At 40.2% G+C, this 16,437-nt stretch overlaps 1 protein-coding gene across 7 annotated transcripts in view; it reads left to right on the top strand.

Moving 5' to 3' along the window:
• Nucleotides 1–16,437, top strand: part of TNIK (TRAF2 and NCK interacting kinase) — a 623,603-nt gene that overhangs the window by 592,093 nt on the left and 15,073 nt on the right. For all 7 annotated transcript variants that reach the window (XM_069213031.1, XM_069213035.1, XM_069213034.1 and 4 more), the window contains one exon: nucleotides 10,636–10,770. In XM_069213031.1, the coding sequence (XP_069069132.1) occupies nucleotides 10,636–10,770 (135 nt within the window). The remainder of the gene's footprint in view (nucleotides 1–10,635; nucleotides 10,771–16,437) is intronic.

Raw genomic sequence — 16,437 nt, 5'->3', positions numbered from 1 at the left:
ATTAATAAAAAAAAACACACATAGTTACCTTCAGCTCTGCCTCGGAGGTCCCAGGAGGGTTGGGACTGCTGCCTTCCCTCCAGCCAATGAGGGAAGGCAACAGTCCCAACTTCGTCACAGAGTGGAATGGGGTCAGTGAGACTTCTGACCCCACTTCAACCTGTGACAAGGTGTCCCTGATTGACACACGTCCTGGGCACTTCAGGGCTTAAACCTGAAGCACCCAGGTCGGAGTCAATGGGTGACGCTTCCCCTCATCACCGAGGGTGGGGCCTCGAGCCACCTTCGCTGAGCTGAGGAAGTCACACCCATATGAGATGTGACATCTTCAGTCCAGTAAAGTTCAGCTCAAGCAGCCTGGAGCCTGCGCAAATCGCGCATGTCTAGCTCCTGGCGACCTGATCTGAAAATGAAGAGTGTCTGTCAGGCTGACCTTTGCTCAGCCTGACAAACACACATCTTGAGGGGCAAAAGGTGGGGCAGTGTGGCCCCTCAGCCCCAATGGACGGGCCTTGGCAGAGTAGTGAGCTGCTGTTACTAGCTTGTCTCATTTTTTGAATCGTGTTCCACCACATTTGTTATATTAACATGTGTCCTGTGACATGGCCCCTTTTTACGTTCTAAACAGGCATTTAAAAGACAAGCAGTTAGTACTTGGCTATTTTCTTTCTGTCAGTGCTCCTCAAGGCCTCCAGCAACCTGTGCCCTCTAAGAAAGTGGCAAACCAACATCTACAGCATACGTATTCAGGCATTGTGGCTACCTTTATACAATCATACAGCATGTCTCTCAGGAGCTGGAAATAGAGAACTGTTGGATATATTCAGATGCTCCCCCCCAGCTGGGATGTGCAGTGTGTTCAAGGAATGCTCAGGTGCTTGTTCTTCCTCCAGCAGGACTGGCCATATTTATTTACTGTCAAAAACATTATTTCCCCAGAAAAACCTGTTAATGGTTGAACTGTTAGCATAGCAAGGCAAATAGTATTTAAAGATAATACATTGTTCTTTTGTAAAGTGCTTCATACCACATTTAATTTTTTGTTAGCTGTGTAGCAGGTGTTCTTATAACACAATTGCTTGTGCTTAATTTAATGGCCTCGGAGGGATGAAAGAATTGTGCTGCCCTTCACAAGACTCCAATGCATAACCACTAGATCAGAGTATGTCAGCAATGAGCATTTAACCCATTGACCCATCTTCTAGTCTAAGTATGCTGTTTTACCATGATTCATTTTGCACATCTGTGCTCTGGATGTCTTTAAAAAGCATTAGATTTAGACTAAAATATTCTCTGGATATTATTTTGTAGTTTTTGCTTTGATTTATAACTAAACTGGCATCCATCCAGGCATCTATCTAAACAACGAAAGACCTTGCTTCTGCAGATGACCACAATATTGAGCAACAACTACAGATGCACATCTTGCATCTCAGGATGATTGTCACTGAGGTGCAACAGCATATCCAGAAGGTTCATATCACCTGCCATCTTCTTGAATCACTGGCAAGTACACAGTGAACAAGTAAGATGGTGTTAATGATGGACATCATGCACAAAAAGCCCATAGTAAAGAGATGCTGGTGTTGATGTATGAGAAACCCATGGTCTACAATTTCTGTGTATGTAAACACCATTATGAAGTGCCTGTTCTCCACATCCAGTGGAAATCATCTGACACAAATTCACCTGATGACCACATCCTCCTGTTCCAGAAACTGGGAAGTAGAGCCTGAAATGCAAGTTATTACAGAATGCTTTGAATACTCTTGAATTGTGTGTGGGATGTGGGCCACCTGAAGAGCAGATGCACTACATGGATCTGAATATTTACTCACTTGCAAGAAAAGTCAAGGCACTTCACCCTAGGAGATGTGAAGTGTGTGTGAGGGCATCCACATGACATGAGCACAGGTTGATCAATGTGGCCTTCAAGAAAATGACTCCTACTGTAGCATTCATTTACTTCCACAATATGTTTGGACTATCACAAACTTACCAATATATCATGCCTGGCATGCACAGCGCTAGTAATAGACCTCAGCCCTTTTGGCACACCTGCAGCCTGCTCCAGTCCTTAAAATATGTCAGCAGATGGATCACCAAATGTGCGGACACGCTGGCTCCCCTCAAGTGCAGCATCAGTGCAACGACATCCAGGCGGTATATGGGGATATTCGGTGGAGAGTAAGCTAAGACCCCATATCTGCCCTGAGACATTATACTAACATGTCAGGAACACCAAGTGCAGAGCAATTTACAAACTGCATCAATGTCTGCATCAACAGCAGCAAGGAAATACCCATAATTAAATACTTTACCTCAACCACAGCCACCTCCAGCACCATTACCCCCTCAATGGAGCTCCATAACAAACTCTTGGATTTCTTCTGTGCAAGGCCACTTCCATATACTGCACCTTTGACCCTCAACCATCTCCCTTGCAACTTGCCTGCCCATTGCACCTAAAGAATGGACCCTAACATCATGGCCCACCATCACTTATAGTGAGACCGCCATCTCAATGACGTCTATTCACTCCAAAGGCCATCAGATCTCTGCCGACATCATGCTTTCACCAAGGCACTCCTACTTTTCATCAATGTTCTTACACCCATACTCAATGTCTTCATCAACTCAGCCACCTTCAGATGCCTGTAAGAATTCTACAGCCATGTCCCTGCTTATGAAACGCTCCACGGACCCAGTCACGCTCTCCAACTACAGACCTTTTACCCTACCCAGCCAAGGTCCTAGAAAAGATCATCAGTGGACACATCACCAACCACATTGTCCACCACCAGCTACTCAACACCACACAGTTTGGCTTCAGACCCAAGCACAGTACCGTACCAGCACTCATTGATGTCTCAGATGACATCCGAATGATCCTGGACAGAGGAAAGACTGTGGAGTCTATTCCTGGACTGTGCTCTGTGAGCCGCATCCAGCTCTGGCAACAAGGACCGCTGCAGCGGCTTCACCATCTTGCCACCTGGGTTGCCGCAGCTGCCACAGTGTGAGCTGGGCGATGGGGGAGTGACAAACTGGAGGTCCGAGGTGCAGGGAGCCAGCACCACAAAGTCACCACTAGCTGTCAACACAACAGTCTCTGGCCCAGGGTATGAGGATCAGTTGCCCTGATCTGTCCCTAGCGCTGTGGAAGCATAAGCGCCTCTGGGGATGACTGGGGTCAGGCCAGCATTCTAGGACCATTGGTTGGTCTGAAGTTTGTGGATTTATTTTTATCCCTCTAAAATTAAAAAAAACCCTAAGACTGTGGCGCTCGTTCTCCTGATCCTCTTTTCAGTTTTCAACCTGGTCTGACACCCCATACTTATCAACCTTATCAGTTGCCTCCATGAGATTGGCATCTAATGACACCCCCGACGGAAATGGTCCTTCATCTCAGACAGAACACAATCTGTCAGACTGGTACCCTACTCCTCAGAAGCCCTCACACTCATTTGTGGAGTGCCTCAAGGTTCTTCTCTCAGCACTACCCTCCACAACATACACATGACCTCGCTGTCCAATGTCCTCTGCGCATGTCTCTCCCATGATGATAACACATCACTCATACTCTCCCTCTCAGACAAGAATCTCACACAGGGCACAAGTGCATTGCATGCGTGACTGAGGAAGTCAAACTGTCACAAACTCAACATCATCATGACAGAAATTTTTATCTAAGGTAAGAACACCTCACCATGAACTCCAGCTGGTGGTCAGTAGATTGTGGACTCATACCCATCCACAACATCCAAGCCATGAACACTAGCATCAAATTGGACGTGACCGTACAGATCAACACTGTTATAGGATCATTTTTCAACACCCTGAAGAAGGTATGGAAGGTCTTCAAATTGCTCCCAGTCAATCAAAAAAAAAACATCACACACACTCCTTTGTCATCACCCTGACTCTTTGAATAATCCCTCCTTCCTAGGCACGGCTAGGCAAGCACACCTGCTCTGCACCAGGATATCCTACTGGGTGATACTGTGCTTTTCAAAACAAAACAAGAGCCAAGTTGGAAGCAATTATTCAGAATTTGATGTTAAGGATGGAGAAAAAATGGCTCGCACAGGAACAGAGTACCCCCTGCTTGCTGGAAACTTTGTGGTACCTCAGTGACATAAGTATTTTTAAAAACATTCAAGAGGTGCACAAGCAGCTTCTATTAACGTTCCGGGACCACCTGAGTGAGCAAGTTCTGAAGTTCTCCCTGGGAAGATGAATACTTCTGGAGTGCCAGAATCATGTCAGTAGTCTTGTTTGTACATTCAGAAAGCGATTATCCACAATATCTGTTTGAGCTGTCACCTTTCTCATTCAGCCCCATCTTATACACATCAGTACCATTGGTTAGGGACTTTACTTAACCAAGATAAATGCAAAGTTGTCAGAGTTGTAAACTAGGATTTTCAAAGTCTGTCCAGGTTGGTTAAATTTCATACATTGTTAACACTAGAGTTTGTGTTCTTGAAGTAGACTTTCTAGGAGAACTCTTAAAACAACTTGTACAGTGCCAAATTCTCCACAAAAACACACAACCATCCCCAAACAGTCTTGTTTAAGTGACTCACCTATGTTCTTTTCCATATGTCACAAACCTTATAATATGCTTTCTGCATCTTCATCAGTTCCATAGACTAGTTCATTTTTTAATATGTCCATTTCCATTTCATGCTTTTGTGTACATTTTTAAAAATTGCTTTGTTTTTATATACTCCTGTGTCTCATGTAGCTCAAATGATCTTTGAAAGTCATTATCAGCCTTTCTGTCTAAATCATACATTGATTCATTAGAGCACCTTCCATTACCTGTATCTTGATTGAGCCTTCAATATTATATTTATCATATCAAATGTGATATTATTTTAATATTATAAAACATTCTATGACCTCTATAGTGTAAAAAATAAATAGTGGCAATCTTGAAACAAGTTCTGTGAACTTGAATTTCACTGTAAAGGAGTTCATAAATATTTAGGTAAATCAGTGATTCAGAGGCCTTACAAAGAAGTAGCCAATAAAAAGACACATGGCTAAGAGTCTGGTGATTATCTGAATATTGGGGAGAATTATATTCCCCAATACTTGATGCATGTATGCATGATATTCAATTTTTTTTCCTAACAATACATGTTTAAGGCATTCATACAATTCAAAATGTGTGCAGCATGGAAGTAAGTGAAACGGCCCACCTTTAAGTTCACAGTTTAATAAAGCAATTTATATTCTTTGTAAAGTGTCACAATTTATTGCGGTCACCTGTTGTGTTAAATGAGCCTGCATGAGAAATAAAATCTTACGATCATCTGTGAAAAAAAGATAACATTTTATTCAGTGTGAAGTTTGAGTTCTATTTGATTTGCGTCATGATTTTTATCAAACAATTTGAAAGGCAAGGGTCATTATTGAAAGTGTTTAAGCTCGAGATGATGTGGTTTGACTTGCTTGCAGAAGTATTTGTAAAACCACATTGTTCCAAAATCTATAAAAAGCATTTCGATTAAAAGAAGAATTTGAATGGTCACAGGGACAAAAACTCAGCACTTCACGTGCAAATTTACAATATTTCATAGCAAATGGTTTCGAAAGGAGTACGTTTGTTGAAGGTAAATCATGTGGTGTAATTTTAACTTTTAAATTGTCGACAGTGGCATTCTAAAGAATATTTTTTTCTTCTTTCTGTAGGTTATTGAAGTTGTAGTATGGTACAGGAATTGGGAAGTGTGCTTTAAGCATCATAGAAGCACATTATATTGTAAGCAATTCCTATAACTAGGGAGATTTTAATACATCAACCATGGGAAGTGAGCTGTGTGTGACAGCACTTGGATTTATGGACTTTCAGTGCAAGACTGATTTTAAAGTATTGTTGCCTCTGAGGGTTTCCGGACATTATCTACAGAACCTAAGGCTAAAGACCTAACCTTGTGTCAGTCATGTTTTCTCTGAGTTGGCTAAAGTGGGGTCCCAGTTTGCAGATTCCAAAAGGGAACATTTCTCATTTGGTGCTAGCAATGGTAGTTTGAATAAAGAAAGGATAGAAGGTTTGATGGCCTGATGTAATCCCCTATTGATCTGTGAGAAAACCAATGGCTTCCTGTAGGTACACGAGTTATGTTTTGCAACAGTTATAATTATAACATCAGTGGTGAATATTTTAGCACTTCTTTTGCGATGAGAAGAGTGTCCATATGATGCTTTTGAAGTTAGAGCAAGAAAAACTTGCAAATTGCATTGTTTTGGCAAAATCAATTATAAACTGAGAATGGGTCCACAGGATTCCTAGTACTGAATTTGAAAATCAATCATTGATCAATGAAACCCCTACTATTATGAGATTTAAAGGTACGTTATTGGTGAGATTGTCATGTTTAAATACTGTAATGACCAATTCAAAAAACAATGCAGAACCTTAATATTATTGCAAAAATATAATTGGACACAAATATTGTGATGTCAAGAATCTCAAGGGGCAGAATATTGCAGGCAACAATACTGTGTTTTTTTAATATAGTTCTATACAATATTGTTTATTAATATTTTGTTAGATCTGTTTACTAAAGTCTAACGCTTTCCCTGCTGTTGTTCAAGTCCAAGTAAGGACAGTATATCTGACATCTCCAAAGTCCAATACATTCCCTTCTTGTGCTGAGGTTTGACTGAAAATAGTAACTATGACTTCTTCAAAATCTAATTGTTTTATTTGAATTTGTTTTATATAATTTTAAATATTTTTTTTATTTTATTTGAAAGTGCTTAGTTTTTATTGTAATTTGTGTTGTCTGTTTTGTATTGAAGTCATATTTTTTATTACATGATTTTTTCTTTTAACTATGACATTAAATATGCTTATTTTTAATTTGTAATTTAAAATGTTTTAAGCTACTCTTATTATTTTCTCATTTTATTATTTAATCATTTTATTTGTTTTAATATTGTTTCTTTTTTTCATTTATTTTAGGCATACATTTTTATCTTCTATTGTTATTTTAGAAAATGTATTTACATATTTTTTATTTGCTATGCATTCATTTTACATTTGAAACTTTTTTAAAGGATATATCTTTTAATAAATTGCAAGTAATGTTAAATAATTTAAAATCAATATTCTTAATGGCAATATATTTTGGTCCATTATATTTTTGTTAATACTTTTTACGTAAAGTACAAAAATACGGAAAGTCGATATTTGTGTCCTCAATATTGTTGGGCGATATTTTGTATTGTGATATTTCCATTAATGATACACAACTTTGGCTGTCTTTTCCAAAGATCGCAGAAGCCGCGTGCGCCGAAATACCGCCAGTGCTGGCGGTCTTAAGACCAACCTAATATGACTGATCTCTGACTTTTGCCCGAAATCGGGTGGAATTACGAGAGCAGTCGTGCTGGCAGTTGGCAGTCGAGAGATGGTACCGCCATGCCAATAAGAGACCGCACAACGTATTACAACCTGGAATACGGTGTGGCGGGGTCCAGATGGCGTGGCGCTGCTGGCAGTGGAAACGCCAGAGTGAATGTGTGCATGTATGCGGTGCAGCGGGGGTGAATGTATGTATGCGCATGGGGGAGTGAATGTGTGCCTGTATGCAGTGAAGAGGGGGTGTGAATATAAGTATGCACATGGGGGAGTGGGAGTGAATTAGTGTGTGTATGCATTGAAGGGTGTGTGTGTGGGAATGTATGTATGTGCATGGGAGGAGGGGGGAGTGAATGCGTGCTTGTATGCAGTGAAGGGGGTGTGTGTGTGTGCAAATATATGCGCATGGGGGAGTGAAAGGGTGCATGTATGTGGTCCGGGGGGTGTGTGTGAATGTATGTAAGCGCATGGTGGAGGGGGGGAATGAATGCATCCTTGTATGCAGTGAAGGGGGTGTGTGTGTGTAAATGTATATTTGCACATGGAGAGGGGAGAGTGAATGCATGTGTGAGTGCAGTGTTTGTCAGTGTGAGTGGGTGTGTATGTAGCATTTGCGTGGGTGAGTGGGGGTGTTTGTGTGTAGAAGTGTGTGAGTTCATGTGTGCGAGTATGTGCAAGTATATTCTGTGACAGGAATACTTATTCCTGTCGCCAGGGTGCATGACCGCCAGATTTTTCTAGCGGTCTCCTGCCTCATGATACCACTAGTGGGATCACGCCATCCACCTTGCCGGAGGTGCTCACCTTTAGCCTGGTGGAATGTGGTAATGTGTCAGGGACGGGTGGAGGCTTGGCGGTTTGAACAAAAGGCTTGGAGGTTTAGGCTTCGGCCAAACTCCTAATTTGGCGGTATTCACCGCCACAGCGGCCCTGGCGGTCTTCGGACTGCCAGGGTCGTGATGAGGGCCAAAATGTCATAGAAGCTTCAAAGATAATGTAAATATGCATATAGTAAATCTCCAGGAAGTTATTGCATTTACAGACCTGTGTGAAAGATAAATGCATTATGTGGTGGATGCTGTATTCAAGACTTGGAGAGTTGTGAATATTGTTGGTTCCTAGTCCTAGGCCCTTATTACGACCCTGGCGGTCCGAAGACCGCCAGGGCCGATGTGGCAGTGTCACCGTCAACGGGCAGGTGGTGAATACGGCCAAATTAGGGGTTTGGCCGAAGCCAAACCGCCAAGCCGCCAGCCGTCCTGGTACATTAATTCATTCTGCCGGGCTGGAGGTGAGCACCTTGAGCACAGCAGATGGCATGATACTGCTAGTGGTATCACGAGGTGAGAGACCACCAGCATTTTTCTACCAGTTGCACTGCCAGAATAAGCTGGTGGTCTTGCACCCTGGTGACAGGAATAAGCATTCCTGTTGCCAGGATACACTCGCACACACATCCACATACCAGCACATATACATTCACATACTCCCACACACAAACACCCACGCAGTTGCATCATAAACCCCCATTCACACTAACATACACACAAAAACACTGCACTCAGGCATGCATTCACTCCCCCGGTGCATACATATATTCACCACCCCTCCACTTCCTGCAGCGCATCCATCCATTCACCCCCTGCACTGCATACATACCACTCCCCCCTCCCTCCAGGGCATACATACATTCACACTCCGCTTCCCCGTGCACCACATACATACATTCACACCCCCTCCCCGTCCACTCACACAAACACACACACCCCTCCCCTGTCCACTCACACACTCACCCCTCCTCCCCTGTCCATTCACACACTCACCCCTCCTCCCCGTCCACTTACACACACTCACCCCCTCCCCACCACTTACATACACATACATACACTCTCCCCTTCCATCCGCTCAATCGCACTAACGCACTCAATCACTCACACACGCACTCATGCACTCCCCCCAGTCACACTCTCACCCCCTCCCCGTCCACACACAATCACTCACACATGCGGGGACACACCCACAAACACTCCCCCCTCCTCCAATTCACGAAATTAACACACGCACTCACACACTCAGAGACACAGACATACACCACCACCTACCATGTAGGAGGAACGACTTACCTCGTATGTCTTTCTGTTTAATAATGATGTACCCATACAGGACCTGAATAAAGTGATTGAGTGAAGCTGTCCCTTAAGACTACAGGCCAGGGACAGCAGGTTAAGGCCTCTCCTATCCTTTTGATAGGGGGGTATTAGAGATCAATGTTTGGGTGCTCCACTGGATTAGAGGCCCCTGAAATTAAACCGCTAAAAAGGGAATAATGCAAGATAAGTATTGAAAGAGAATCTCCATCCCATAGGAAAAATTTGTATGCAAGGAACGGCTGCACCATTCGTTACAGACACTCATCTTTAAAAGCATTCACAGTTTTCAAAAGTTAAAAAGTTCAATTGTTTTTAAAAAGTGAGTTAATTGTAGTTATATCGAATTAACCTGCACACCTCCTTATTTAACAGTGGTTGCTTTTTAGAACAAGTAATTTTAAAAGGATTCAAAACTGTATATTTTTTGTGACAAAACAAATTCCAAAATGTATTTTGCTGAAAAGGGAATGAATGATAAAAAGATGGATGTACTTTCGAATTTTACTGATTTCATGGTCTATAAGTAATTAAATACAATTTGTTTGCACTTTTTTACAGAATGCTTCAAATGTAGAATCACATTTAGGTTTTTTAATGTCTAGCTGTTTGGTGTAAATTGGTCCATTTTACATTCAACATTGAAATATAACTATTACCTGACAGACGGCAAATGACTTTTAATACAATACCAATAGATTCACAGGAAGGGACATCATGAATCAAGATTGATGACAGATTCTACCTTCCTTTAAACAATTTTCATGAAATACCCAGTAATGAAAGCTTGCACACAAACAATCATTGATAACCAATACTTAACAATTAGTTAGTGTACCAGGAAAAAATGAATGTACACAGTTTTCGAGCATTAGTAGTTAGATTAGTTAAACCACAGTAGCAGATAATCAGCCAGCAAAATATGCCTAATGGTTGCTCCACCTATGCATAAATTGTCTTGTGTGGTCAATGGAAGGTCTCTTAAAATGAGTAATAATGTGAACTGGATTATCACAGGTAAAGTTCTCTTGGTTCTTATTCATTTCAACAACTTTTTAATTTAATGTTCTATTTATTTTTACATACATCGATATTCTGTTTCCTCAATAGGAAAAAAGAACAAGTTGCGGGTATACTACCTTTCTTGGTTACGAAACAGAATATTACATAATGACCCAGAAGTTGAAAAGAAACAAGGGTGGATTACTGTTGGAGACTTGGAAGGCTGTGTACACTATAAAGTTGGTAAGTGTTTTACATTGTTTACATCGCATAAAAAAAAAATGATTGGGTCCTTTAATGTTACTGTTTTGGTTCCAGAATTGGCACATGCTTCCTTTGTGTGCAAGAAAGTAAAAGCCTCTTTGCCTTGTGGTCTGATCCTACTCATTAATAATGTTTGATCAGAGCAAACGCCTACTGGGGCACCAACAAGGCATCTTAAGGTTGTGTTGTAACTAGATGCTTCATTGTTTAGTGCAGATAATAAGGTAGATACAATGGAAGATGTCATGGATGGAAGGCCTATAGTTTCCATTGAGAGTGTTGCACATGGGAACTACAGTACAAATGAGGCAAATGTTTAGGAACAAGTTACCTTGGAATGAAAGATCAAAGAAACAAAATGTGAATACACAGTGTATAAGGAGGCCTGTATTGAACTGATGGGAAAAGGACTGTACATAAGACACAGGAGGCCTCTGCCTGCCATAATTACCATGAGTCCTGCAGAACCCATACATTCTCTTCTGGAAAGAGTTGGCATTTATCTTTTCAAGCAGTACTTAATTTCAATAGAACTTTGGTACTACTGATGAAAGTGGCTCTTTTCCTCATTGACTGTTAGAAACACCCTATGATTTATATTTATTTCTTAGTGTAAATTTCATCATCAAAGCCCTTGTTCTTATTACCAAACCTTTGCCGTCTTAAAGTAACCATGTGCTAGGCAATTCAACCTTTCAATCGCAATGAGCACCAAGAGATGTTATGAAGATATAGGACCGCCCACTTGCAGACAAAGAGGTCATGTCACCCAACTATGATGTAGGTTATAGAACAGAACAAGCAATATATTATAAATAAACATATGTTTCTTTTCCCAAAGAAAACTCAGCTATCAAGGAATCTAGTTATTGGTTCATGTGACTAAAGGTCAATAATGCTGGTTGTGCTTGAATATAGCCTCTTATTTGGCAGCTATGGACATTTAAGTAACAGACATTGATCTCTGGTAGAACATACAATGTGGTTATAGTAAAATCTAGGATCAGAATTTGTGCACTAACCGAAATAAATCCCACTAGTGCAATGTACTAGCATAGGTTCACATCTGGCCTCTAAAAGGTGAAATGAAAACAGAACATAAAAGTAGCTGCTTCCTTCTTCCCTCCACACTCCTTCTTATGTATCACCTAAAGATAGCTCTAGCTATCTACTGCGAATAACTGATTATCATCAGTATAATACAAAGAGAGCTTTGCATATGTCCCTTGTTCTTAATGGGACTTGTTTTTAGCTTTTTTCAATACTATGTTCTTTTTCCAATGCTTATCCTCCTTATTCTTGTGATTGTCCTATGGCAGAAACATTGCTATGTTACATTGTTTCAAATTTGGTGGGTTGTATTCTTTCATTGCTGACTTTAGGGTACGTATTTTTTTTTTAATTTGAGCACTCCAGTGTTGCATGTCTTTTCTTTCCTCTATAAACTGGCTGCTGGTTCTCCCTATAACTCCTTCTTCTTTCTGCTTTCCCCTTGTCCGCGCTCAGCTCACTCCCCCTGTTATTCAATTATTTTAAAATTATTTTCCCAAGGGCCCCTGTACCTTAATCACTTTCTCTGTGCCTCCCCTAGCCTTACTCAGCTGTTTTCCCTATTGCCCCCCATGCTCCCTATCCTGCTCTCCTTTTTGTTTTTTTTATTATTACTACAGTGTTGTAGCCTGGCAGCAAAGAGCTAATTTCTCTCTCATTTCTTTTATTTTTTACGCTCCAAGCACTCTCCTTTTACATAATTCACTGTTCCTGTTCTAAAATAGGTGTTCACCATATTGAAGGGATACATTATACATTACCAAAAGGTGTGCCAGTGCCTCAGAGTAAATGCATCCATATGTGAACGTGGTGGCCACCTTGGAAGGGTTTTACTTAAAAATAAATTGAGGGTGGCTGCCATGTGGATACATGCACCTACATCTAGAAACATCTGTAGATAATATTTTCACATTAAATGTACTGTTACAACCTGACAAACAGCCATTTAGGAGCAGTAAATTAGAATAGTAAAATTAAAGTGGTGGGTGTACAGTGCAAACAAGCATTGGCAACGCTAATAGATCAGCACTTACTATTACTATTTAAAGGAGAGAAGTACTGACTGTGCCAGTGCTTGTTTGTTCATAGTTGCATTATCTATGTACAAAAAGTAAAAATAATCTTGCATATACTTTTGCTTGCTGTGGGGGTCTACCTCACTGCTGTACTATGTTGGCAATTTAGGGTGGAAGGGTACATTTAACATTTGTGTATACCCGTTCTGTTGAAATTGTAAAAGTATGCCTAATCAATATTTACGCTGCTCCCTGATTAGCAAGATAAATACTTGTATACTTATACGGTACCATCTTTTCATATTTGCTAACTTCTGTTGATGATCACTCTGATAAGATAGTAAAAATATATTTGAAAAAAGTTACAAATCTTACAACTTTTAAGTATATTTATCTGAACACCAATGTTGGATTTGAATTTCAGGCAGCACTGCCAGATGGTCCGGCTACAGGGGCAAGCTTGTGAGATTCTTTTATGTTTTGGGGCCTGTAATGGCTTTTGAAACCAAAAAACAACCTCCACACTGCCCTTTCCAAGCTGGCCCATCGGTCAGTGCAAGACTGCCTGAAGTTCCAGTCCAGGTCTGCTAAATATGTAGTAGCAAATGACCTGGGTTGTCTGAGGAACATTCCATAAGGCACAACACCTTCACTGGGTCCTTTACTTTATTCCTTACTATCTATATGAATAGGCGGTCAGCTACTTGATTCCTTCAGAAGTAGGCTATCAAAGGTATGTATGCTCTAGATTTTAAAATATCTGCTGCAAAATCTGAGGTTGATTTAAACTGCTGCTGGGACTGGGCAAGGAACTTGATTGTGACAGGGCTTTCAACATTGCAGACTTTTTACTCTCTTTGAAAATGCAATACTAAGCCTGTCACTGCCTTGCTACGTGCCAAGGTGCATCTGTATATTTATGCAGCATGTTACAGGCTGTGCTCTTGTAACGTGAATGGAGAACAATTAACTTTGAGTAGGGCTTTGCCTGTCTATCTTGTAGTTGTTTAAGCCACATATCTTACCTTAAGCTGGTGTTTATCTTAAATAGTTGACACTGCTGTCATGTTTGTCACACTCAAACATTATTTAGCACTTCTAGTTTTTCCACACAGTATATATCAATGACTTTCAAATGATACCATCTCATAAAGTGTGTAGAACGTCTCATTTCCTCCAGCAATATTGCATGTTCTTTAATTAGTTTACTCAGCTATTACCACTACATTGTTCACTGTAGACAACATGCCAGCTACATCAATCTCTGACAATAAATGAGGCTTTACAACAGTCTAGTAATAACCTGAGTACACCCGATAGTTTTTATAGTTAGGTTGTAATATATTTTAGAACTCGTATGATTTCAGTTTTTTTAGATGTTCAAATTAAAAGTTTGATTTTTGTTTGCTTTTTGTCAATAAAGGTTTTATAATGCAATGAAATGTTAGTTATACTTATTTCTAAATTAATATGCTTTACTCCACTTAAATGGGTGTACTGGTTTTTAACACTGTGCTTTTAGTGACACTGAGCTTTTTTTCCTTTTTCTACCACAAAGTTATTGATGTCTGAATAACCCCTAAAATGTATAGAGCTGCTCAGGGACCAAGGATCTTAAGCAATATTCTATTTACTGTTGTTTAGAATCAAGTATTTCAAGAATCAATATGTGAAACATATTTCAGGGAAAATGCTTCAGGTACCCATCTTGTCACGTCTGCTTTTCAACATTGATATTCAATTATTGGAGGTTTTTTATTCCATATGAACACAGGTCAAAGAATATAGAGGGGAGAGGACAAGTCGGGTGAAAATGAATCTATTTGCTCTCACCTCTTCTGTTTGGCAAATGTTTGTTAGTTGGTGTTTACATACTTTTTCAACTCAAACGGAATCCCTCTAAGATATTGGTTCTACCAGTGTCCCAAGAGTTATGCGCTGACTGCTGAAAATGGTCATCAGCCATTGATGCCAACCACATTCCTCCCATGTCAGGGTGTAATCAAGCTTTGCTTCTGAACCCTACATTGTTAGCGGAATTTCAGGACTCTCCAGTAGCAAATACCTTAATTTTTCCATCTCACTGTACTTTGGAAAATTCTTATGTTCCCTTACCATTCATCCACCCTCATTTACAACAGATCGTCCACTTTCTGTCTAGGCTTGACTACAGATCTGTCTTAATTCTTCAGAATGACCTTTACTCAACTACATTCAATTCAAGATGTTGCAATTTGCTTTCTGGTAGCACTTCTCAAAAGGGGCCAATTTTTCTAATCCTTTTACTTCCCTTTATTGGCTTCCACTGCATAAAAGCATATAGCTCTGCACAAAAACCTGTACCAATATATGTCTGAATTCATAACAAATACGGTTATCTGCACAATTCTAAAAGAGCCCTGGGATCACCCAATATGGCACTAGTGCAAGTCTTTGTGATAATGTCATCAGAATGGGCCTTCTCTGTCACCAAAGCCAAGCACTGCAACTCTAACTTTCTTCCTCTGTTCCTGTGCAGGGAACTGTTGCTTCTTAAGTTTTTTTTAAAAAAGATTAAAAATGGTGGCTTCTTCAGGGGTAAATGCAGGGTATACACATTGTGTTGATTTTGCTGTTAGTTTGCTTTCAGATCCTGTATACTTTAGTGATCAAGTACTCTGAGGATAATAATTGCTAATATCTTTAGTTTTTATAATCAAATGGTGGGCAAATCATTATATAAGTAATTATGAATTCTTGATTCAAAAATACGTTCTCTTTGTCAAATGTTTTGTGACAAACTAAGTCATGTTATATGGTAGTGTTTTCATAAAGCTAGCATCATCTACAGGTTTTAATTGCATGTTGGTATTTTTTGACATTGCCTCAAGCATCGGGAGAGTTGTGCAAACAAAAGGTGTTTCCATTTGGAGATTGAGCTTGTTTCACATCTTTGGCCTGTAGCTGTATATTTGAAGCCTACATACACTGCCTCGTCCTGAAAACCTTGGTTCTGGGATGTAAATTTAGTGTGTATTTGTGTTACTTATAATTGAGGTATTGTTGTTCATAGTTAGTCATTGCTTTAGGTCTCCTTGTAGTCTCACCCCCTCTAACTTCCATCAGTTTGGTTCAGCTCATCCCACAGTCTCTCCAAGTGTCTAATTATTAAACCCTGTGATCAGGCGCAGATGAGGGATACTTGCAATGTAGTTGGTTCTATGATTGATTGTAATAAATTATTCAGCTTCTATGTTTCTTCTGAACATCTTTAGGTCCAACCCGGGTATTGACAGTAGTCTCAGTTATTTATCCTAAATATGTGAAGGCTGTGTGGATTCTATGCTAGTTGATAAGCACAATGTCATGTTGCTAAAAAGATTACCACTATATTTTATTGGATGACTGTAGGAAATTGGATTCCTTGTTGAGGGAGTGGAATTTTTAGTGTAATCTCAAACAGAAACCGCAATTCTTGTGGGAGTGAAACACAGACAACCATTAAATTAACCTGTGCTTGAACCCTAAATTAGCTTGGCACAAAACAGTCAGGCTTAACTTTCAAGGCAATACGTAAAGTATCTATGCAGCGCTTCAAAGA

The sequence above is a fragment of the Pleurodeles waltl genome, chromosome 11 (genome assembly GCF_031143425.1).
Source record: "Pleurodeles waltl isolate 20211129_DDA chromosome 11, aPleWal1.hap1.20221129, whole genome shotgun sequence".
NCBI lineage: Eukaryota > Metazoa > Chordata > Amphibia > Caudata > Salamandridae > Pleurodeles > Pleurodeles waltl.
This window is presented reverse-complemented; position numbering and strand designations above follow the sequence as displayed.